Here is a 25,665-nt window from a genome sequence, read left to right as displayed (position 1 = left end):
CACATTTTTAAATGTATCATGCTTTTCTCATCAATACATCATGGAAAATCCCTCCAAGGTATTTGTTATGAAAATTTGTTCTTTTTAATAGCTGTAAAATATTCCTGGTATGGATGGCCATAATTTAGTCAGCCGTTCCCTTATCAGTTAGTATTCACTTTACTTTCAGTTTTTGCTGGCATGACCAATACCTGCAGTAAATGTTCCTGAACATTTATCCTTATACATTGAGTATGCTTTTGTTTTGTTTTGTTTTTGTTTTTTGGTACTGGGGATTGAACTCAGGACCTTGCACTTTCGCGCCAGGCGCTGGCACCACTGAGCTAAATCCCCGGCCCTACTGAGTATGTTTTTAATAGACGTTGCTAGATTACACATCTACAAGTGTAGATCTGTATTTTCATGGCAATTTATGAATGTACCCCTTCCCTGGATCCTCACTAGTACTAACTATTATCAGTGTTTTTAACCAGTAAACAATAGCTCTTTATTACTTACTTTGTATTACTCTAACTATGGATGGCTGTGAACATCTTTTCCTGTATTTGCCAGTGGTTTGAGTTTGTACTCTGGGACTTGCCTCTTTGTATCCTTTACTCATTTTTTTATTGGGTTGCTGATTCCTATCTTATGTAGTTGACTTCTTTTACAGAGAAGCAGATTCTTGGCCTTCCCCTCTTGGGCCCTGCTCGTCCCACTACCATTTGGGAAACCTGCATTTGTGCTGAGCTATATAGCTGGGACCGTGTGCAGGGACCTCTTTAAAGACTGTATTTCTCTACTTTGCTTATTTGAGGGTCTTTTGACTTATAAATTTTCAGGATGAAAATTTTGACTTGCAAATTTCCCCCGGATGTTGGGAAAACTCCAGAACACTTCATTTAGCCAAAGTTACCAGCACTGGGTGCTAAAAATGAAACACAGAGTTTGAGGGGGAAAACAGAGAGGTTTGCCATCACGTTACCAAGATGCCACACCCTTTTTCTCTTTCCTATTCTTTGTCATTTATTGTTGCATAAAACCACCCTTAAACCTACTGACTTCAAACAATGATTTGTTATCTTTCATGATTCTGTGGGCTGACTGGGCTCAGTGGGGTGGCTTTTTGGAGTCACTCACTTGACTGCATTCATCTAGCAGTTGAACTGGGCTTGAAAGTCCAGAAAAGCTTTAATCACCCCTGGGGCCCCTCCACGTGGCCCTTCTTCCTATTCACTTGTCCAGCCTGAGACTTTCTACAGCATAGTGTCTTTCCAGAAGGAGGAACCAGAAGATGGCAATCCATTTAAGGCCTGGATTCAGAACTCCAAGAATACTGCTCTGCCACATTCACAACAAATGAAAAGGCCATCCCAGGTTCAAGGAGAGGGAGATGGATTCAACTGCATGTGAGAATCAGCATGAGCTTCTCATTACCAGGGATGAGGGAACTTTTTGGTGGCCATATCTGGAGGCTACCACTATATCTTATCTGCACACCAGCAGTGGATATTGTCAGAGTTTTTGATAGTTACCATTTTTGGGGTATAAAATGTCTCAATCGAGTAAACTGAAATAGTCAGACACACTTGGGTTTGAATCCTGGCTCAGCCATTTAGTAGCTATAACTTTGGATAAGTTATCCTATTCTTTAATGAGGCTTGGAGAGAATTAGAAATAATATTTATATAAAGTACATATCTAGGTATCTGGAACTTAAAAGGTACTCTGATTATAGCCCTTCCATTCCTTCCTCCTCATCTCCACCTCCAAGAATTGTATTACGCAGCATCGAAGAGTACATCACCTACCTCTGGACTTGGATCCCACAGCTGTTTAACAGCTGCACAGAAACACAATTATAGAGGACAGGAAGGAATGAGGCTGTAGCAGCCCATTACAATTCTGCCTTTGATTGGGTTGTCTGCAGGACCTGCACTGCAACAAGAAATCTCAGACTTTTTAAGGAGGATGAAGGTAATACTCCCCTTTACACACACACACACACACACCTCTGAAGCTGGCTTGATTCATAGTCTGCAGCCTCAGATGACCCTGGTCTCATGTTTGAAGAGGATAGTGAATGTCAAGCCTAGGCCAAGCCCTCCATTCTGCATTACAACAGCAGATAAGCAGGTCTGTAAGCATCTAGGCCAATCCAGAGGAGGAAGGAGACCCTGAAGGTGTGGAGGAAAGGACAGGCTGTTCAAACTTGTCCCTCCATCCTTCTCATTCTGTCCTTTTAGGACTTGGTTGGGTGCCAGCCTGGGTGGATCTTGTGTTTGTTTGAATTAAATATAAGTTGTGCCAATCTCAGATTCTTCTTTAATTGCACCTGCCCCGCCTCCCACCCTCCACCACTCCAGAACAAGAGTCCACCCAAGCAAGAGAAAGGATCTGAGGAAAGCCCTGGCCTGCTGGTTTCAGCAGCAGGTTTATTTCCTGGCATTATGTGGCTCCCTTCAGCCCTGACAGTGGGGATTTGTGCTGGCAGCTCTTGGGAGCAGTGAATTGCTGAACTGTTCACTCAACACCCCCTCCCCCACAAACTTTGGTCAGAAGAGCCCCCTCGCCTAGAGAGGACAGCTCAGCATGCATCTGGGGGCTGATAATGGGATTAATGAAGTGGAGTGTGTAACTGCTCCATGGATGAAGCTGTGACTGTTTGGATAGAGCCAGACTTCCAGAACCATATTCATAAAAGAGAACGGACCTTTCACTTTCAGAAATAGGCCCTAAGGCCTTTGTGCCAAAGTGGAGAATAATGGAATCTCATTGTAGTAGAAAACAAGGATCCCCAAAACTTAGTTGCAAAACACCACTCCATGCAGGAATCTCTGGATATCCCTTGTGTCAGTGTATTTGGGTGTTAACTATGGAGGCTAGTTGACTTCAGTCCCTCATTTTAAACTGTCCCAAATGCAGACTTTCCCAGCAATTATTTATTACAGCTCACATTGTGCCCTTCCTCACAGCAGATGTTTGACATATACTGCCTGGTTCTGTGCTCTCACTATTACCATGCAACTGGATGTCAGGCTGAGAGAGAAGCAGTTTATCTAAAGCCACACAGATAGCATATGACAGCATTTATCTTGAGTTTAAATCTCCTGCCTCCAAACCCCTTGAACTTCACTTTCAGGATATATATATATATATATATATATATATATATATATATATATACATATATATATATATATTGGTGCTTCCCAAATTTCAGTGCACTTTGTTGTCAGTGGGGAGCTTTAAAAACTGCAGATACCTTGACTCCATTCTAGGCCAACTGAGTTGCAGTCTATGGGAAGTCAGGCATGAGTACTTTTTAAAAGCTTCCCAAGTTGATTCTAATGGGCAGCCAGGTTTGAGAACCGTTGTGTAGAATAATAGTCTTCCCTTTTACCAACAGACTGTTCTTCAGTCTTTCAGGATTGTGCCAGGCAAGGTGTGAATCTGCCTATCACCCATGGGGTGAAGATTTTGCAGATGGCTAGACAGTTAGGATGTTTACTTCCAGTGTAGGAGCAGTTACCTAATCTAAAAATTGCAGTTCCTTCCTTGAGAGGGCCTGGTCTGTGACATGGCTATGCCTTCAGCTGGAAGTGGAACATTAAACAGCAATGACTGCTTTGCTGTTCCGGAGAGGCAGGGTCCCTCCCAGATCCAGAGAATTTAAATGGGCTTTATCTCCCCCCACCACTCTACCCCCAGCATGTTAAATCCTTTCAGACGTCCCTGATCTCCTCTTCAAATGCAGGACTCTTGGCCATAATAAATAATTACATCCTTCTATTTGGACTCCAATTCCAGATAGTAGTAATCCAGGAACATCCAATAATGACAGTTGCATTAAGATCCTTCTTCCAGGCTAAGCAGAACATCTGTTTAGACATATTTTTAATCGGCAAATGCTTCCTGTGTTGAGTCCTCAGCAAATTAAATTTCTCAGTGGACCGAAGGGGAAGCTGTCATTCAATAAGCCATCTCTGGAAATTACACCCCAGTCTCTTTCCAGGTGCACTTAAGATTTTCCCATGCTGACTTGGCCGCATAAAACCAGCCCTTACAATACTGGGTCACATGTTTATATAGCACAACTTGTCTAAGCAACATGGGATGTCTTAGTGTTATTCCTGCAAATAGAGAAGTATTTTTGCCCATTCTCCAAAGGAGAATTGGCAGCAGAGGAAAATTAAGAGACTTGTTGAAAACCATATGGGAAATGAATAACAAACTTCCACTTGCTACATTGCTGCCTGTGATTACTTAACACATGATGATTCTCAGGATGTAAACATTAAGGGCTTCAGTGTTGCCAGTATTTTGGAGAGGTTCCTACCACAGAATTGTTTGGACTGTTGGGCTGTTTATTTTTAGAATAGCTTGTCCATTCTCTCATTCATTCATTCAAAATGCAAAAGTATTGAAAGCTTACCACAAGCCAGACACTGTGTGGGATATGGAGGATGGTGAACAAGCCAGCCACAGTTCCTGTTCCCATGGAGCTTCCAGTCTGCTGGAATGGTTCACATTTACAATCTTGGTACAATTGCTTCTAGGGCTGGGATAGGAGATAAGTGTGTTCAGAGGGCCAGGAGGTCACGTGAATGGGTGAAGTGGGTTGGGTGGGATGATGTGCAGTGGGAGAGAGGTATCTCGACAAATGGGAGAACACATGGTGTGACTATTGGGAGCAACTGCTCCTTCACTCCTGTGGGTTTTACCATGCTAGAAGATGAGCCCACTATTGCCAGATCTTTCCATTTTTAAAAACAAAAAACTAGAAAATCTGGATTGTTATGTGAAATCTCTTGATTTTTTTAAAAGTTGGCTTCCAAAGTGAGATTTTTAAAAAAACATAGTATGGGCCAAAAGTGTCTAGGCCAAACAAAACACATCTGTGGGCTGGGCTGATCCCAAGACTGCAAGTGTATGACTTCTGTTCTAGAAATGCTAGCAGTAGAACAATTAATTCCTGGTTTGAAAATATATTTCATATCAACTTTTTGTGCAGGCAATATGACCAACTGAATTAGTAAAGGATCCTTTATCCCAGTACAGAATAGAAATGTTTAGGAAAACAAACAAACAGACAAAACAAATCTTTCATCACAGATTAAAAATTCAGAGTGAAGTTCAAAAGCAAGAAAGGTAGGGCCAGGGATTTAGCTCAGCAGCACTGTGCCTGCCTTGCAAGCATAAGGTCCTGAGTTCCATCCCCAGTAACAACAACAACAAAAAAGCAAGAAAGGTAAAGGACCATAATGAGACAAGAGTAGAGACTTAAACTCATAGAACTAAGTTGCAGATGGTGGTGAGACCATGAAGAAGGCATTGAAACTGCACTGGGACTTGAGGGACTGGGAACCGTTTTTTTAAATTCCCAGTGTAATCGCTACATAGGTGTAGGACATGTGACCTTGATCACAGCTGAGGCTGGAAGTAGAGACTGAGATCCCACATAAAGTAAATGTCCTCAAAGGGCTCAGAGGAGTAGCAAGAAATTTTTCTGGTTTTCTCAGGCTGTAACCAGGAGCAAAAATATCTTCAATCCCAAAGCCTGTTCCACGTGCAGGCATGAGTTCTCAAATTATATTTCCTGAGTATGGAAACCCAAAATTGAGTTAGTAACATAAAAATTGTTCTGGGACCCATAGAATCTCAACAGCCCTTAAAAAATCCAAAACAGGGCTGGGGATTTAGCTCAGTGGTTCTGCCGCCTGCCTTGAAAGCGCAAGGACCCAAGTTCGATCTCCGGTACCAAAAGCAAAACAAAACAAAAAAAATGCAAAACAGGGTAACACCTATGGTCCAAGGCACATGATACTCCTGGATGAAAGGAACTTTGCCTAAATATGAACTTTAAAACATTAGAAACACAAAAAGTTGATCCATGAAGGTGAACCAGCAGACATAGTGCAGTAGACAATTGGCATCTCAATTTCTCCAGTTTCTTAAGAATAGGACAATCTGATTAAATTATAGTAAATATAACTAAAATGAGTAATGAACCAAAGAAAGAATTTGGAAGTATTGGGGGGGGGGACCAAAAAAACTGTGAAAAAATAAGGTGTATTTTTAAAAGCACCAAATAGGTCTTTAATAATAATTTGTTACCATATTCACTGAAACTAAAATAAGAAATTTTATGCTGAACACAGCTGAAGAGAGGTTAAGAGAAATAGAAAGTAGATCTGAGGAAACCATACAAATTTCCACACTGAAAGAAAAAGGCATAAAATGAGAAAAAAGGTGAAGAGACATGAAGGTTAAAATGACAGTGTCCAATGTGTAGTCAGTGGGAATTCTAGGAGATGAGAGAACTCCTAGAGTTCTGAGAGAGGGGTTAAATAACTCCTGAATCTGAGAGAGGGGCGAAATAAAACCCATAAGATAATAAAAATAAACTTGATATTACACTTTTAAAAAACATGATGGATTAGAATTTTCCAGAATTGAAGGAAGATGTGAAATTTCAAGAATGGCATTGAATCCCCCAAAAAGAAGTAAAGCAAATCCATATATAGACAATTATATGGATACTGACAAACAGCAAAGACAGGGAACAAAAGAAGCAAAACAACAAAAGATTAGATGTAATAGGTAACGAAATAACACTAATCTAAAAGGATACCTCCCCTGACTGTGATGAAGGTCACAAGGCAATGGAATACTATCTTTAAGACTTGAGAGAAAAAATACCTGTCAAGTCACAACTCTATATATTCCCAGCTAAACTTCAAGAGGAAAGATAACAGTTATTTACAGATAAAGACTGAGAGTGTTTATTATTGTTATCATGAAAGAATATTAGAAGATGCATTTCCAGGCAGGACAAGTAGGATGTGGGAAGTAGCAGTGAGCAAGGAAATGGGTGAATCTGAAGTAGATATAGATATGTATTGTAAATACAAACAAATAATTGATAATAGAGATTTTTGTTTTGGTACCAGGGATCAAACTCAGAACCTTGCACTTGCAAGGCAGAAGCGGTGCCACTGAGCTAAATCCCTAGCCCAATAATAGAGACTGATTGGGAACTTAAAAGCAAGTAAACAATAACACAAGGAATTAGAATTTTAAATGCTTTTAAGAGTCTTGTATTTTTCAGAATGAGACTGGGAACTCTGATTTCTCTGGGTCCATCTTAATGTATGTGTGTGTATATATACATATATATATATATATATATTTTTTAAATGAATATGATTCTGTATTCCAGCACATCTTTTTAAGCATGGACAACTTTGCACTTCTTCATACTCATATTCTGCATGATCTGTATATAATACATCAAATTTAGAAGGAAAAAGTAGAAACAAAGCTTCTGTACATAGGCAGGGGAGGGAGTTTGGGGGGGGAAATGGGATAAAATAAAATTTATTTTAAAAAGACAAATAAAATTGCTTAAATAGACAGGAGGTAGTGATATAGGGGGAACGGATATAACTCCCAAACCTTCTAGATATCTGATGCGTGAGTTCGTGTTCTCAAAAATTGAAGAATGGGGCCAGGGATTTAGCTCAGTGGTTCTGCTACCTGCCTCGAAAGCCCAAGGTCCCGAGTTTGATCCCCAGTACAAAAAACCAGAAGAATCTAAAATTGAAGAATGAATTCTTGGAACAATGGAGGTTAAGAGTAGGAAAAATGTATTGAGAGAAAGAAAGCTTCTGTCTAAGAGACAGAAGGGAGACCAGAAAGTGGGTTACCCCTAGATCCATCTTATAGTTCACTAATTGTTTATACCTTGTTGAGCATGAATGTTAAAAATTAAAGGTAATTGTAAAGAATAGGAAGAGAATAAAGGAAATAAAAAGTACAGAAAATTAATAGAAATATAATCTAATAGAAATCAGAAAAGAAGAAAAGGAGGAAAGAAGAAATGGAAAAAAACACACAAAACAAAATTAAGTAAATAAGTCCAGACAGGCCAATTAAAAAATAAATGTAGGACCGGGGATTTAGCTCAGTGGTTTCACCGCCTGCCTTGCAAGCGCAAGGTCCTGAGTTCGATCCCCAGTACCAAAAAACAAAAAACAAAAAAAATGTAATTTATTTATTACATGTTAAGAGTCTCAGGTTGGGTAGCTAGAAAAAAAATCCAGTTATTTACTGTTTATAAAAGATCCATGTAAAACCTAATTAAACTTATATGTAAAAATCCTCAGTAAAATATTAGCAAATCAAGTCCAATAGTGCATAAAATATTATACACCACAACCAACAAGGAATTATCACAGTTTTGCAAGATTGGTTTAACATTTGAAAAAAAAAATATGTATATATATAGCCCACTATGTCAACAAGCTAAAAAAGAAAAATCTTGTGATCAAGTCAATTGATAAGAAAAAGCACTTGACAAAATATAACAGTTATTCAGAATAAAAACAGCACATTAGGAAGAGAGGAATTAATTTATACAGCATATCTACAGAAGGACTTGCAGTTGTTTTTTTTTTTTAAACAAGAAGTTTATTTAAACAACAAGACACTTGACTTAAAGGGAAAACTATCTAGGATTCTTTTTCTTTTCTTTTTTTGGTACCAGGGATCCAACTTGGGACCTTGCGCTTACAAGGCAGGAGCCAGAACCACTGAGCTAAAAATCCCCAGCCTCTAGGATACTTTTTCTTTTAAAGAGTAATTTACTCCTACATAAAGGTAGATTGCCCTACATGTAACAGCTACGTACAAAAAAGTTATAAAATTGTCCTTGGTTTTACAATGATAAATGAAAAACATTAAAATTCTCCAATCAAACAAGGTATGCAAGGATTTTTATGTTGTTGTCTTTTCTGTTAAAACAGTGAGAGCAAAATAACTTACTGGAATATAAAGATAAGAGCTGATGAGCATGCCACTAATGGAGAGAGGGAATTATTTTCACAGAACCAGTATCTCACCATCCCGTCTCCATCTGATGTCAATCAAAACATATTGTTGGCCATTTAGTAAAAAAAAAAAAAAAAAAGCAATATGCTTGTGCACATACACCAGATACTTTATGTACAATAAAGGAATGGGGAAGGTGTAAATTAAAGAATAGAGAAAACTATACTGTAGTAGTCAGGATGTGATGGAACCAAATTGCAGTTTTCTAATTGAGAATGTATTCTTGGTCTGTAAGAACAGAGTTCTGGAGTAGAGTTGTTGCAGGTTCCCTTTTTAGTAGACACCTCCTGTCTGCTGCTGGAACACATCAATTGTATCTTCGTCCTCCATTTCCAACTGTGCAGGTGTATCTGTTTCATTGATTGGCTGTCTATCAAATCGGAATCTGATCTGCCTCATTGACAAACCCCATCATTCACAATAGGCTTTCATTAGTTTACTAAGTGGTATATGCCTCTTAATCTTAACCTGCACCACAGAACCATCCTGCCCCACCACCTTAAAATTAATATGATCGTTGTTCTCAGTCTTGACTCCTTCCTTGGGCTTTTCATTGGCCATAGCGAATGCCCGAGTCTTCTCAGCTGCCACTTCACAAAAGAGGTACCAGGTCTGCACAAGCAGCTCCAGGAGCAGCAGAAGGAAGTGGCAGCGGTAAGGACCTGCAGTTTACATTGTACTTAATGATGAAAGGCTGAATGCTTTCCCCCTTAAGATCAAGAACAAAGCAAGTATGCCTGCTTGCATACCCTTATTCAACATAATTCTGGAAGTTCTAGACCCTACCAAAAAGTAAGAAAAATAAATAAAAGGCATGAAAATGGAAAAGGAAGAAATAAAACTTTGTCCTTATTTGAAAAATGATGTTGTCTATGTAGAAGATCCCAAGGAATCTGCAACAAAACAAAACAAAACAAAAAACTTCTAGAGCCAATAAATGAATTTATCAATAGTATAGAATACCAGATTAATATGTAAACATTGCTCACATTTTTATAACAATGAACATGTTCTTAAGGTTCATCCATGTTGTAGTGTGAATGATATTCCATTATATGGATATCAATTTATTTATGTATATCTCAGTTGATGAACATTTGTGATTTACCATTTTTTGCCCGTTATGAATAATGTTGCTAGGAACATTCATTTACACATATTTTTGTGAATATACATTTTCAGTTTTGGAGAGAAATGGGGAGTACCTGTTAATGGGCACAGGTTTTCTTTTTGGAGTAATGAAAACATTTTATAAGTAAATAGAGGTGATGGCTGTATAGCTTTGTGAATATACTAAAAAGCACTGAATTGTACACTATAAAAAGGTGAATATTATTATTGAGAATTATATCTTAATTTTCTAAAGATAGAAAAGCTAGAAAGAAAGCTAGAATGAAATAAGTGAAAAGGTAGTAATAAATTAATGAAGTAAAGAAAAATGAAAATAATTGTAAAACAAAACAAAGCAAAGCTGAAAGCTGATGTTTAGAGGAGAAATGTAAAACAGAAGAGAATAACTGCTGGTGATAACAGTGAGGAGTTTAAACAAGTGTACTGAAACGAATCTGTAGCTTCTCCGAATGAATAGCAATGGCCTGGGTGTTCCACCTCTCTGTCTCTGCTATTTCCAGAACCTTGGACCTCTGTTTCCTACATTCTTCTCTTAAGGGTTCAGATGTGCCAAGAGCCTGGAAAGAAATGGAAGATTTTATGAGGTTCTGCCTTTTTCTGGATTTTAACAAAGAATTAGTTTGTTTTTTTCTTCTCAGTATCACTGACTGGCCCACTTTTGTTGCTGTCCTGGCCACAGTATTTCAGTTTGAAGCATTGACACTCCTAGGTCAAGGCGAGAGATTGGCTCCGCTTGCTTCCCCAAATCCTCATGGTTCTAAGAAGAAAGCCCATCCCAACTTTGGTACCACTCAGAAGACTGAAAATTGTCTGGGCCCGTTTGATTCTGTAGCCCCATGGGGCCTCTAGGCCTCTTACCCTTTCCCCATCTGGAATACTACCAACCAGGGATTCAAAGCCCCACACAGGTGAAATGCCCCCTCAGACTGCAGGTTTTAACGCCCCCTTTTTGGATTTGTGCTTTATACAATCTTAAGCCTAATTCACAGGAGTAATCAAAGGGCAAAGTACATGGTGCCCTGACTGTCTTGCAGATGGCAGAGAAGATGCCATACTTCCTCCCAGCCCTGAGACCTTGAATGCGACAGCCAAGACTTTCTCTGCCCGGGTCCGAAGAGCCACAACTTCAAGGACAGAGAGGATTTGGCCTGGAGGTGTCATCCCCTATGTCATTGGAGGGAACTTCACTGGTCAGTACCCAAGATGAGACTGCTTTGGAGCCAGGTGCTGGATGTCAGGGTCATGGCAGTTCCACCTGCTAAAAGCTCCCTTATGCTGTGTGACCTGGCCCACCAGACCCAAGGAAACCACAATTTCTGTTGGGGCTGCATCTTCAAACACATCACCTTCTCACAGGGATGCATTAGCCTGGTCTTGAAGGAGAGGGGGTTTGCATAATGAGCCAAATCCTCCAGGCACAAGGAGGGGTATGAGCAGCTGCACATCGTGGTGGCTTGTGATATTCTGGTGAAACACCCTGGACACAGTAGTCCCTTGCCACTATCCACCTAAGCAGTGTTCCACATAGTAATCAGAGGGCACCAATAGATGGGACATGATGGAACATGACTCCCCAGGTTCAGATCCTGGCTCCCCTCTTGGCAAATTCCTTAACTTTTCCTTGGGGTTCCGTATTTTGTAAATGGGGATGATGACATTTTCTATCATATATGTTGTTTTGAGAGTTAAATGAATTAATAGAGATAAAGCACTTAGAATTATGCCTGGCACATAATAACTATGCCTGATATTTGCTATTAGTACAATTACCTTTAAAATATCTAAATCATCCCATGGCTTCCCACTGCCTGTAGGATGGACCTGAAACTGCTGACCATGCTTATTAGGCCCTCCCAAGTCTCCCTTCCTAGTTTTTTACCCCTTTTGGTCATCTCTTCTCCTCCCTCTTCTTCAGCCCCCACCCCCAAGCCTCACCAGACATCTTCCTGTTCCTGAACATGCCCACCTCCAGCCTCCTTAGCATGCTTAGACTTGCACTTGCTCTTCTGTTTGCCTGGAAGGTTTTTTCCCCAGAACTTTGCATGGCTGGTTTCTTCTTATTATTTGAGTCTCAGACCAAGTGACATATCCACAGAAAGTCCCTCTGACTCCCCACTACCCCCACCAATGACTTGGTGTTCCAGCACCCTGCTCATATCTTTGCAGTACTCACAAATTACCTGACATTGCTTCACTTGTACTTCAGTTTACTTTTTATCTTTGCTCAAGCTCTGTGGCAGCAGAACATTTTTTTGCTAGCTGTTCTCATGCCTAAGACCTGGAATAGAGGCTCACTCCAACAACTTGCCCACAGAATCCTGCAGCCAGCACAGCACCAGTTGAATTCCTGGCCCAAGACCACACCAAGCAAGCTCCCCAGCCTCTCCCCAGCCTCTCCCTAGCCTCTCCCCTGCCCTGAGTCCTTCCCCTCCTGCAGCTCTGTGACCCCTACCACAGGAGGTGGCTGGTGAAAGCAGGTGTCCTGACAGCTTGCCAGCACCACTCACTGAGAAGCACAGAAGAGCAAGTTAGTGACAGAAGTGTGGCAGGTGCCTGGGACGACAAGGAGCTTCTCAGGCACCCTTTCCTCTCAGTGGAATCACACACAACTCCCTTGTGGCAGATGCTTGATTATATGCTGTGATAAAAAGATGACTAAGACTCCACTCTGCCCTCCAAGAGCCCCCAGTTCTAACATCAGAGAAAGCTGTGCTTCCAAAGAGTTGAAATGTCAGATAGGAACAGCTACCATTGCTCTTTGATATCTTGACACTGTTCTTTCAGGTCTGGTGTGCTCTTCTGACCAAAGATTTATATGGCTTACATCAAAATGAGTTAACTGTATATGGTGAATTTTTGTTTATATACAGATTGTATGTTATTCTGTAATAGTAGGATTGCTGTTTGTGATTGAGCAATGACCAGTTTGAACCAGAAGCATCAAGTTGTGAAAAACAAAACAAAACAAAACAAAACACCGCTAAATTACTTTTTATTCCATGTGTTTATTTTGGGGGACAGTATGAGACCACACCCACATCCTCTAGACTATGATGGGAGTTTACCCCAGGGGTATTTTTGTTTGCTTTTATTTATTTATTTATTTATTTACATCACTCTGAAACTCAGGTCTCCACTCCCGGTCCCTTTTGTACTTCCCAAACAATTATATTTTCTTGAAGCTTCTCATCACTTCTAACAAAATTAAAATAGTCTTCTTTCTGTCAAATTGATGATTTTGAAAAGAATTCTTACTAACTGTACAAAACTGCCAGCATGGAGTTTCATTATTCATCAAATTTCCAATCAAGGAATATGAGGATAGGTTCAAAGAAAGTACGAAATTCACTTGTTTTTCAAGGCCTTATAGAAAATCAGCCCCAAGGATCCCACAGAAGACCCTGAAACCCCACACAAAGGACATGGATATGCATGCAAACAGAATTGCAAAGTGCCTGGGAGCACCCTTATGCTGGTATGGCAGAAAATGAAGGTAGGATGCAGTATTGGGGAGCAGACTCCCCCGACTTCAGAAGCCTTCAGTTCCCAAAATGAATATCCTGGGTACAGTTTTACAAATGTTTAAGAAAGTACTTTAAGTACAAAGAAAAAGTTGGGAAGCCCAGAATATTCTGAACATCTGTTTTTACACTTTCTTTCAATTCACAAACTCTAACTCTCTAGGTTTTAGCTGCTCAGGAAAAAGATGTTTTATTTTTAGCGAGGGAAATCCTTATTCTCAGTTTATTTCTCTTCTGGGTCACCAGAACAAGATTTCAAAATTCTTTTTAAAATATTTAGTTGACAAAATTTTATATATTCAAGGAGTATAAAGTGATGATTTGATGTAGGTATATAATGATCACCACAAGCAAATTAATTAACACATCCATCACTCTCCATCATTCCAACTATGGGTATATGTGTGAGGATACTTAAAAATCTGCTCTCATTACATTTTAAGTAAGCAATACAGTATTATTAACAAGGTTGTTGTTGTTGTTTTAAATCATCAAAGCAAGTTTTATCTTAAGCTGGCATGCCTTGTAAGAAAGCTGTGACCAGGAGTGAAGTGGCCAGCACTTGCCCTGTCATTTCAGGCAGCCAGAGGGCCATTTTTAAGCAGGCCATGAGACACTGGGAGAAGCATACCTGTGTGACCTTCATAGAGAGGACTGACGAGGAAAGCTTTATTGTGTTCAGTTACAGGACCTGTGGGTAAGTACACAAAAGCAAGTCTGCCTCAGCAGAATCAGAGTCCACAGAGCAGAGGGTGCATGAGTTAGATATTCTCTTTAACACTTAGTATTTCCAATAAGCTGTGATTTGTAGGAGTTCAGAGTTTGCTAGACATTCTCATTGCCCTCGGTGAAAGCACAATTCATTGGAAAAGCAGGTGGGTCCAGGGGATGACTCCAGGAGACTCACTCTTAGTGGATTCTGTCACCAGGATGTCAATGGCTAGTGTTTTGTATGGAGAAAGCAGGCAATGGTTCTTAATCCCTTGGGGTTAGTGACTCCACTGAGAATCTGATAGCTAGTGAAGTGATGCTTAATTGCATTAAGCATTAAGAACATCCCTCAAGAGAGGATGTACATGCTGGGTGCAATGGTGCAAGCCTGTAATTCCAGCACTCTGGGAGGAGGCTGAGGCAGGAGAACTGCAAGTTTAACCCCCTGGGCAACTGGCCGACTTAAAGACTTAGCAAGATCTTGTCTCAAATTAAAAAACAAAACAAACAAACACAGCTGGGGATATAGTTCACCGAGAAGGCCTTGGGTTCAATCTCCAGTACCATCAAAACAAACATCAAAGAATCATTGTATATAGGTGCAATTTTTTTTTTTTTTTTGAGACAGGGTCTCACTATGTAGTCCAGGCTGTTCTTGAACTCACTATGGAGCCCAGGCTGGCCTCAAACTTGCAGCCATCTTCCTCCCTCAGCCTCCTGATTGCTGGGATTACAGGCATATGCCAGCACCCCTGGCCTTATAGATGCATGTAAATTTAAAGGTCCAGTGGGATTATAGGCTTCCTACAGAAAATGTAACAATAAAATTACTAGACTATGATGAAAGATATTTGTTATTCCAAAAAATATGTTTTATACTCTCTTACTCAAAGAAAAAGGTTCTTATATTGGGTCAAAACCAAAACTGAGCTATGTCTTCCATACATAAGGTGCAAATGACCCAGAGAGATTTAAAAGTAAAAGGAAACAAGGTATACAAGGGAATGCTCACAAAAGGAAGCTGGGATCACAATTTTAGTTACAGAAGAGGCTTTTGTTGTTTTTGTTGTTCATTTATTTGTTTATGGTGCTGGGGATTGAACCCAGTACCTTAGGCCTGATAGGAATTGTCCTACCATTGAGCTATACCCATGGACCTTGTTTTTGTTTTTAAAGTCAAAAAAAGTTAAAAAAAAGGTAGGACACTTTAATGAGAAAGGGTACAAGCTGTAGTAAGAATATAACTCTGATAAATATTTATGCACCATAGAGCATAACATTAGGAGTCATAAAACAAACCCAGTGAAGCCAAGGGGGAAATCATCAGAAAACATTAGCAGCAGGAGATTTATTTCCTTTCATCAGCCCAAGTAGGTTATCATCAAGTTGACCAAATATAAGTAGAAATTCATAGAAAATTTGAAAAGCACAATTAATAGAGTTGATTCTATAGATCTAAAAGAATAGATTCTGTAATATGTAACATATTTTTAAGTGGATACTACAGGCTTACAGACCTTGTTCATTTATTAAACATTAAGAACATCTCAATGGGTCCTAAAAGGCAGAAATAGCATTAAAATATTCTCAGATTGCAAAGCAGTGAAAAGTAGGCATAATAACAAAAAATAGAATACACATTATCTGCTAAATTAAAAGCTCCACTGCCTCTTAAAAATAGCTCTTAAGGGCCAGGGATTTAGCTCAGTGGTTTCGCTGCCTGCTGTGCAAGCACAAGGACCCGAGTTTGATCCCCGGTACCAAAAAAAAAAAGCTCTTAAGATGTAAAAAAGTGAATATTAAAATTGCAGAATGTCTAGACAATAAAAGCTGTATAGTTCAAAATAAAAAGGATAAGGCTAAAGCTATGTCCACAACACTAGTTCAGAATGACAATGAAATATTCAGTTCAAAGAAGTTATCAAAAACAAATAATAAATATAAACCACCAGCCCCTCAACAACGAAATGAACCTAAGAGAACACAAGGAAACAGACAAGATAAACCAACAACGAAATGAACCAAAGAGAACACAAGGAAACAGACAAGATAAACCATCATAGGGTTAATAAATTCAAGAATGACTTCTTTGAATAAACAACAGACAATAGATATACCACCTAGTAGTTTGTTTAAGACAAAAAAAGAAAAGCAGGTTAGAAATACACAAGATTAGAAATGGAAATATGGGAAACATCCACAGATACAGCAGAATCATAAAAGAGTAGTTTGTAGCACTATCTAGGCAAGATGCAAAGATCTAGATAATGCAAATGACTTCAAGGTAAATATAAAATACTAGCACAGACCAATAATGGAAAGAAATTGAAAAATATAGGGAAAAAGCTACATCCTCCAAAGTGCCAAATCCAGATTTTTATAGGGGTATTTTTTTAGACCTTCAAGAAACATATTCTAATACTATTTAGACTTTTCAGAGCATAGAGAAAGAACATATCTAATTTTCTTTAAGGAAGTACCAAGGTTTTGCTATCTTGAAAGGGTGCCAACAATAAATAAGGAAGTGAATAAATTATAAACTTATCTTGCACATGAATAGACATGCAAAATCTCAAATAAAACATTAGAATTCCACAGTGGAAGAAGAGTAGGCTGCCACATAGATTTATCTAAAGAATATAAGATTAGTTCAATGTTAGGAAATCTACTCACATGATTAATGGATCAATAGATCAAAGGAGAGAAGCCATATGTGTTATCTCAATAGATGCTGAAAGATATTTTTGTGATTCAACATGTGTATTTTGTTTTAAAAAATAGACAAGGTAGCACAGGAATAAAAGCCAATTACAAAAATTTAAAAAATTATATATTTTTCACATATACATATACAAATATATGTATATAATTTCAAACCAAAAGCCAAAGTGATGTTTACTGATGATACTCTTGATGAAGTCAACTATGTTTAGAGTCACTATAATTAGTCAACATTGTTTGGAAATACTAATATAACTACACAGAAGAATGGATAAGCTCTATGAATATTGGCAAGAACAAGTCAAAGATTCCATTATTGAAAGTTAATTGTGTACCCAGAAAATCAATTGAAAACTATTAGAAAGCTGAGGAGACTCTAAGGTGACTGATCACAAAATTAATAAAAAATTAATTGTTTTTCTTTATACATACATTTTTATAGTAAGAAAATACATTTTTTTATCATAATGAAAATTTCAAATACATATGTCCTTTATCCATGCTAGTTTACACTACCATGAACAAATAAAAGTCCAGTCATTTCTTTGTTTTACTTTTTGTTGTTGTTTATTTGTTTTGTCTTTCTACACTGCAGCTTTGTTTAAAGAGCAAAAACTAAGTGTTCTTAGTAGACTGATGAAATATATATTAGTACTATTAAAAATTAGTCCTATGAAATAAAAATAGTACTATGTTGCTTTGAGAATAATAAAGTATATATGCTGTTTAAACATCTCTAAATTGAGGGAAAGAGAATGAAAAACAATGTATGTAGTGTATTGTGTAATTTAAAAATATATACATAGTTTTAGATACATGTATAATCTATGTATCTGTCTATGTAGTTATGTCTTTGTCTATCTAAAATTTTGGGGGGAGGACATCCAAGGAATTGTTAACCACGGGTATCTTTGGATAAACAGATTAGATATGGGGGCAAACAATTTCAGTCTTTTGGAATATGGTTGTGTTCTTTTTAATGCTCAGTAGACATTACCTGGGTGGTGGGATTATGGACCACTTCAATTTTTAAATTCTTTTATCAAAATAGTTGGATAAAGTGTTGGCCAGTGTATTAAGAATAATACAAAGAATAAATATTACTTGAAAGAATAATTGTGCCAAGAAGAGAGTCATTTCTAAGGCTCCTCTGACAATGGTACTGAGAGGTCTGCCTCCAGAAACTCTACTTCCTTTCATTGTCTTTTCCTTGTCCTTAGTGATGTTGCAGAAGAGACCAGGGCAGCTTCGAGGTGGAGGGGGAGAGGTGTGGTTTGTGCTTTATCCCAGGAAGGGAGATCATTTTTTCCTTCAGATTCTCAAGAAAATCCATGACCACCAAAAAGGTGGAGAAGCATTTTTGGAGAGGATTTTCTGCATTGGGTGGGAAGGGGGACAATGAGAGCATTCTTACCTCTTTTATGCACTTGCACTCAGTGGGTAGGGTGGAATCTTGCTGTGGATGTTCCCTGACCTGCTGACCTGAGTATTTCTACCATTGTCCAGCTGTTGCTCTTACGTTGGACGCCGAGGAGGGGGTCCACAGGCCATATCCATTGGGAAAAACTGTGATAAGTTTGGCATTGTAGCTCATGAGCTGGGCCATGTGGTTGGGTTCTGGCATGAACACACACGACCAGATAGAGACCAACATGTCACCATCATCAGAGAAAACATCCAGCCAGGTAAGGAGGCCTGCCTGGAGTCTAGAGGCCACTGGCTAAGAAGGTGGCATCCACAGGGTCAAGAAGGGAGTAGAAAGGGCCAGCAAGAAGCTATCCAGTGCCAATTGCTAAATAGGAGGGCACCAACCCAGTTGTGCAGGCACTTGTCAACAGCACTGCCACTGTCCACCTGTGGCCTTCCTAGAAAGTCATTTGAGCAGAAGTGAAATAATGACTTTCCATGTTGTAAAGGACAGTGAAATCTGATTGCATTTCCTAAGTGGAACAGAACTGACCAAAACATTGTTGCAGGATAGGGCTGATCAGGCAAAAAACGAGTTCTCCCGGCTCCAGTCATGCATCATTTTGCTGATTTAGGCAACACATCTTTTTGAAACTGCATTATATTTAAGATATATGTATACATATAAGCAGTGTTTCTGCCTAGAAGCATTCTGTCCTAAGGCAGATAACATATCTAGATTAAAAAAAAATTTTCATGCTAAATAATTTGACATAGAAGTTGATACTGAACGTGAAAGTAGCCTGTTACATGGTTACCTTAAACCTGCTTTAGAGAATCTGAATTGTGAAGTTTTTGAAATTGAACTCTTTGATGCATTTTCTTTTGTTTCTTTGAATTACAAAATCAGAGATTTTTGGTTTTTGGATTTAAAAACTTGTTTTGGAGGACAAACATTGACTACTCATCTGTCTGCAAACATAGTTGAAGAGGTTCAAATGGCATTTAGGGAGGGTGTGGGGTGGTGGGGCTGGGAGGACATAGGGCTTGTTCTAAATTTCAAATCTCCAATCTATTAAAAACAGCCAGAAACCTCCAAACCCTGTTATCCACTGACTGAGTTAAGAGAGTTGCAAGAAGTCTCTATGGGCCCTTCTCCCTCCTTTTCCTCCTTTCAGGTGCTGCCTTGGTTTTCAAAGGCCTTAACACACTGTTGTGTCACAGGTCAGGAGTATAATTTCTTAAAAATGGAAGCTGGGGAAGTGAGCTCTCTGGGAGAAACATACGACTTTGACAGCATCATGCACTACGCCCGGAACACCTTCTCCAGGTCAGAATCCATGTTTGTGCCGTTTGTGTTTTAGTTTGCATGTCGCAGCCTTGGGTCAGACTCTAGAGGTCTGTGGAGAGCAAATAGGTCTAGCATGGCTGGCCTGTCTGTCCTTGAAATATGGTGGCCTCTGGGCTGCAGTAAAATATAATCTAATCAGATTTCTGCTAATAAGATTGAATACCATTGCGATGCTGGTGTTCTGTCATGCCCTGATATCACAAGCAGCAAAATGGAAAAGAGAAATTATTGAGAGGCTGGTGGGGATAATAACTTAGTGGCTCTGTGTAAATTTCCAATGGATGGGGGAGTCTTTGAAACACGTGCTTGTAAAAGCATGGTGGCACCCCCCATTGCTAGAAGAGATTTGGTTTATTAAGAACTAGGCCATGTCAGAAGTGGGAGGACTGTAAATCATAGATTCACTTTAGAGTAAAGAAAATGAAGCTCCAGCCAGCTCAAGGGTGCACAGGTAGCTGGGGCCAGAATGAGAACAAAGATGCAGCCTCCTGGCAGGCAGGTTATGGATGATGATGGATGCTACCTACCAGGACCAGGTAGGGATGGACCTGTTTCTTATGGCTTACACAGGCAGGTTCTGTTCCGATGAGCTGTGCTGTGCTATACAGATGTTAAAGATTCTCAATATTGCCCCAGCCTCTAAAAGCATCAATGTTTTATGTAGAGAAGTTTATTTCTATTAGTCTTCTTAGGGCCAGGGATTTAGCTCAGCGGTTCCTCCTCCTGCCTTGCAAGCGGAAAGACCCAAGTTTGATCCCCGGTACCAAAAAAAAAAAAAAAGACCCATCCTATTAGTCTTCTTTTTCAGGGCTTCCCCACCATTGAGTTAAAGGAAATACACAGTACAAATATTTCAGTTTCTTCTTCACACCAGCTGTTTATTTAATCATTCCCCCAAAAAGGATTGAGGTGACTTCCAATATATACTCAGAACAATAAGAAAAAATAATAGGTGAAAAACCTGGGGAAAATAGGTGAAAAACCTGGGAGCAATGAAGGAGGAAAGTGAGGATAGAAAACTACATTGAAACCTGGAATAAATTTAATGATCAGAATGCAGGTGGTAAATAAAGACTTGTACACTTTGTTGAGGTTGTCAACAAATCCTGCACTGTGTATCCCAGCAGTCACAGCAGACAGAGAAATGGCACAGGTTGAGTTTCTGTGTGCATAAAGTTAACAGAGAACCATTGGCTCAGGAGACATAATTCCTGGACTAGAAGGAAACTAGTCACTATGAGTTCTTTGGGTCTTGGATAAGGCTGATAGAGGCACCCATTAATGAGGTCATAGGATTGGTACCTATCAGCATTCCAAAGTCTCTGGCTACACAGCTGGATGGTCATGACCTTTCTCCTGCACCTGGGTGGGAGCCCCCAAAGTGCCAAAGGGGGAGATGCCCAAGTCAGTATCTGAGGCAGCACTTTGAAGTGGTATGGGGCTGAGCCATTTTTCTTCTGGCTTTTCTCCAAAAATACAGCCATGACATGGTGTGACAAGAGAGCAGGAAGATGAAGTTCCAGTCCTAGTTTTCCTGTTAGCTTTGCTATGGAGGGAGGTGAAGACTGCACTGAGGGGCAGCCATGAGGCTGGTGGGCTCCTCAGCCAAGACTCCTCACAAGAGGGTTGGACTGGGTGTTCTCAGATCCCCTTCCAGCTCTACCTTCAGGTTGCAGTGTCTTAACCTGAAATAGAGGGTGAGAGATTGACAGATAGGACCTCATTTACTGTCAAACAGGAAATTGGAAGCTAGCAAGGCTTCCTTTTCCAGATTGGAAAACTGAGGTTTTGAGGGGTCTGCTCTGGGGCTGTGTGTGGGGAGTCCCAGGAAGCCTGTGGGACAGGCAGAATGAGGGCCCATATCATAGGTGTCAGAGGTGTTGGGTGTTGGAGTTGAATTGATTCAGCAGTTCGGGAAATTGTGCAGGAAATAATGAGGTATCACCCATTATCCAGGGGTTTCAGGCTGTCACATAGAGACAAAGTATTAATTTTGTCAAGGTGGCCCAATGGAGAAGCTTGTACCTTGGGTCTTGTTTCTGTAGCTGCCATGACTCCTCATGTTGCTTTATAATTTATTTGCTAATTATTATTTTAATCTTAATATTTATCTGTCACATTCCCTTGTCCCTCAGTAGACTGAAATCCTTGGGAGCAGAGACTATCTCATTCTCTTCTAGTCCCTAGAACCCAATAAGGTGCCTGGCACATAGTAGGTACTCAGTAGATATTTAGCTAAATGAATACATTAATGCATGAGTTCATAGGGGCCTAGGAGATCTGCAGTGGTGGGGAATAGGTGAGGGAAGAAATTCTCATTATTTGCATTGCAGTTCCTCCCACATATGGGCTATAGGACTGCACTACCTTCTTTGGACCTGCTGTGGGCCAGGTACTGCGCAAAGCTGCAAAGCCAGAGATCAGAGGCTTTTCTGGCACCAGCATTTCTTTCCTTGTCCTTTAAAGAAACCCAAAAAACTTAAGATCTCTTTTTCCTGTGATCACTAGCTTATAGTGCCATCCTTTTTGCCCCTTAGGAGTTAACCCTTACTAATGCTATTGTGTGAACCATTTCATCAGCACAGACCAATGGAAATCCATGGGTCGAACCCATGAAATAATCATTCCTCATCCAAAGCATCTAGAATTCCCGAAGAGGGAGGTCGGTGAAGAGGCAGCACCTATGTGTGAAGGGCAGTCAGGAACGGAGCAGCTTCCCTAAAGGCAAACATCTCTTCCTGCTACTGTTAACTTACCTATTGCTGTAGAATTATTTGATACCAAACTTAGTGCCCTAAAACAGCAGCTTACTACTTTTCTGATGTCTGAGTTAGTCTTCTCTGGTCTTGCCTGAGGTTACTCAAACAGCAAGAGTTGTGTGACAGCTTGATTGGGCCAGGGAGTTGAAGATGGCCAGTCACATGTCTGCAGTTTGTGCTGCCCGGCCATACCCTTTGTTTCTCCTTCCTGTGGCCTTTCCTTCTCCACTGGATCAACCAAGCTCTTCACTGTACAAAGATGCAGAGCTACTAGAGGGCAAGTTGGGAAGCTTCTAGCCTCTTAAGGCCCAGTCTCTAGAACTCACATGACATCATTTCTCCTACATTCTATTGGTCCAGTCAACCCATATAGTCAGCCCAGACTCCAGTGAGTGGAGAGACTACCTCTTAAGGGGAGGACTGGCAAGTTCATGTTGCAAAGGGATATAGATATTAAGAGTGCGGTTCATTATTTCAATAGTCTACCACTGCTCCATTCTCCCTTGTGGTCCTGAGTTCAGAATCATTTTTACAAATCTATTTTGCTGCAGATAGATACATGCTTTATTTTTTCTGTCAATTTTTGGTGTGGATTTTCAGAAACTACTTTTTTGGGGGGGTACCGGGGATTGAACTCAGGTCCTTGTGCTTGCGAAGCAGGTGGTGCCACAGAAACTATTTTGTTCCATGGGCTCTTGCTTATGGGCTTTTCTGGAATTTTGTCAAAGTTCCTTCATTCCCTAACTCCAGGTCATTGTTCCTGTCACATATCCCCTGGATTTGTACTGTACCTTGTCTTTGATTCTATAAAAGAGCAGAAAACAGCCTGCAGGACTATTCTCATTTGGGGGCACAGGCTTTTCCTGATGATGGGAAACCCAGTCTTCGTGTCTCCTTACAACTGAGTTGTCTCCTTCCAACTTTATTCCCTCTGGTTTATTGCATTTCTTCTCTCCTCCCCCTTGGTTGGGCCAGGCTATGGGGAGTAGTGTCTTTGAAGGTTTTCTTGGGCATGGATCCAGGAGTGGAGGAGACAGTTCCCTAGTACAGGGACATCTTTGTTTGGAGAACTCAGAGCTGACAGTTTTATTCCCAGAGGCATCTGCCAAACTCTTTCTTAGTTCAGCAGAATGTCAATGCCAGGAATCTCCTCCGTGAAAGGGGGAAGGAGCCTTACTGTAGTCCTTTGCACAGGGGCAGGGATGTCCCAGCTCCAAAGACTGCTGAGTATGAGTCAGTATTGTGCCCGCTGCTTTGGGTTTGAAGTCTCCTGTGTTCTTCATGCTATCATTTAATGCATATTAAGTCTTCCTGTTCCTGGAGAATGGAAAACACTGGCCAGAAGGAGGAAGATGATGGAGGTGGGCTTCAGGCATTTCCTGGCTGGTTCTCCCCTGTGCAAGTTATGTGAGCACTGCAGGCTCACCTGTAAAGAGGAGAGCCTAGTGAAAATTGGCCTGTCTCCTAGGATGTTATGAAGATTCAGTGAGCTAATGCACATTGAGTGCCCAACGCAGACCTGGCATGAAGGAGGGGAGAACATGGCCTCCACATACCAGGCCTTTTGGTGACTTTGCCAGTTTCCACAGGATTGGTTAGCCTGGGATCCCTAGAAAATGAGGTGCTCCTAGGTTGTGCCTTTCTTCAGGGAAATAATTATAAGTGCCCCATCTTTAGTTAGGGCAGAAGTGCCTGTCGTTAGAGTAGTAGGTTATTGAATTTAGAGTTTTCTGTAAAGTCATCACCCATGGTTTAAAACCTGATGAAGTCAGTGAGGGAGACCATGGGCTCTCCTGAAACTTCTCTAGAGGACTACGCACTGGGAGATGAGATGATGGGAGTTACAGCAGGCCAGGGCAGAGGGTTAGCAATAGGCGTGGAGATGTGAAAAGGAAGTCAGCAGATGATCTAGACTCTTCCATGCTAGCACTGGAGAGAAAGTGAGCCTGAAGTCTGACTTGGAGAAATAAGCATATGCAGAACAAAAAGAGAAGAATGTGAGGCAACCAGGAAAAATAGAGATAATACACATTTTCCAAGGAAGTACACAATTTAGGAAAACAGTATTTGAAAGAGAGAGGAGAGTACACAGCTATTAGCTAGGTAATATATGTACATTTTAGCATTTCTTTTTGGATGTAAATAGCTACTTCGCAAAATTTTTTGAAAACAGTGCCCTATCTTAGCTGAATAATTTAATTCAAGAAGTATTCTTGAAACCTGCTGTGCGCCAGTCCCTAAGAACAATCTCTGTGCTTCAAAAACTTATTTTCAGCAGAGAAGACAGTGCCATCACCTATAAAAACAAAATTTTTAAAAAACCAGTGTACAGTATGCTAAGAAGGGACTAGACAAATAAGGGCCAGAGGAGGGAATGATTAAGTGGGAGGGGTACAAAGCACCCAGGGGAGACTTTTAAGAGGGAAAGACATCTGATTGAGTTTTGGAGAATGAGTAGTCCTTGAGCAAACAAGAAGTTGGGGCATGGGCAGCCGAGGGAGAGGACAGTGTACTCAAGGGCTTGTTTGGGACTAGAAGGAGAGATCAGGAGATGTGGCTGTACAGGAAGGCACAAAGAAGTAAGCAAAGGGCTTGGAGATCCAGGGATAAGCAAAGAAGTACATGCTCACTCTTGCATTGTGGCATGATTTCATTGCAGCATTGTTGGGGGTAGAGTAAAAGTAGCTAAATCCTTAAAAAAAAAAATAGAAAAGAAGAAGAAGTAGCTAAATCCTAGGGAAGGGACCAGTTAAGAAAGGACTGGAATAAATTCAGAAAGAAATATAGGTTCCCAGAGCTAAGGCAGTGGTCCAGAATGAGCACAAAAATATGGACTAAAGGGATGCACAGAAGGTGCAGTAGACAGAAGGTTCTTACTGGTTCCAGTGAGTCTGAGGGAGAGGAAAGGGCTGATGGGGCTTTCAGTGCCTGTCTCAGGAGACAGGGTCATGGAATGAGCAAAAGACTGGAATAAATTTGGTGTTGGACATTAGAGGTCCCCAGAGCAGCTTAGGGGAGGTGGCCCCAAGTTTAGATGGCTCTGGCCTGAAAACAGAATTTGCTGTGGCTTGCAGGCGGTGGCTAGAGCCCATATGAATGAGCAGAACATGGAGAGAGAACAGAGTGGGAGCAGAGTCCTGAGGGGCACCATGGAAGCCAGGAAGAGGCAGTGGCTCCTTTCTTTCAGCTCAGA

The 25,665-nt window shown here is 40.4% G+C and overlaps 1 protein-coding gene and 1 pseudogene across 2 annotated transcripts in view; one reads left to right on the top strand and one right to left on the bottom strand.

Moving 5' to 3' along the window:
- The window catches only part of Tll2 (tolloid like 2), a 132,267-nt gene that overhangs the window by 63,476 nt on the left and 43,126 nt on the right, over positions 1-25,665 (top strand). For both annotated transcript variants that reach the window (XM_087185044.1, XM_004838977.4), the window contains exons 4-7: positions 11,037-11,192; positions 14,103-14,220; positions 18,462-18,640; positions 19,587-19,692. In XM_087185044.1, coding sequence (XP_087041170.1) covers positions 11,037-11,192; positions 14,103-14,220; positions 18,462-18,640; positions 19,587-19,692 — 559 coding nt within the window. The remainder of the gene's footprint in view (positions 1-11,036; positions 11,193-14,102; positions 14,221-18,461; positions 18,641-19,586; positions 19,693-25,665) is intronic.
- LOC101720015 (small ubiquitin-related modifier 2 pseudogene) lies at positions 8,641-9,432 on the bottom strand (annotated as a pseudogene).

Source organism: Heterocephalus glaber, unplaced genomic scaffold, assembly GCF_053883595.1.
Source record: "Heterocephalus glaber isolate CG9 unplaced genomic scaffold, H.glaber_assembly_v1.0 deba00001497, whole genome shotgun sequence".
In the NCBI taxonomy this organism is placed as follows: Eukaryota; Metazoa; Chordata; class Mammalia; order Rodentia; family Bathyergidae; genus Heterocephalus; species Heterocephalus glaber.
The sequence above is the reverse complement of the archived record's forward strand: the minus strand, read 5'-3'. Positions and strand labels throughout refer to the sequence as shown.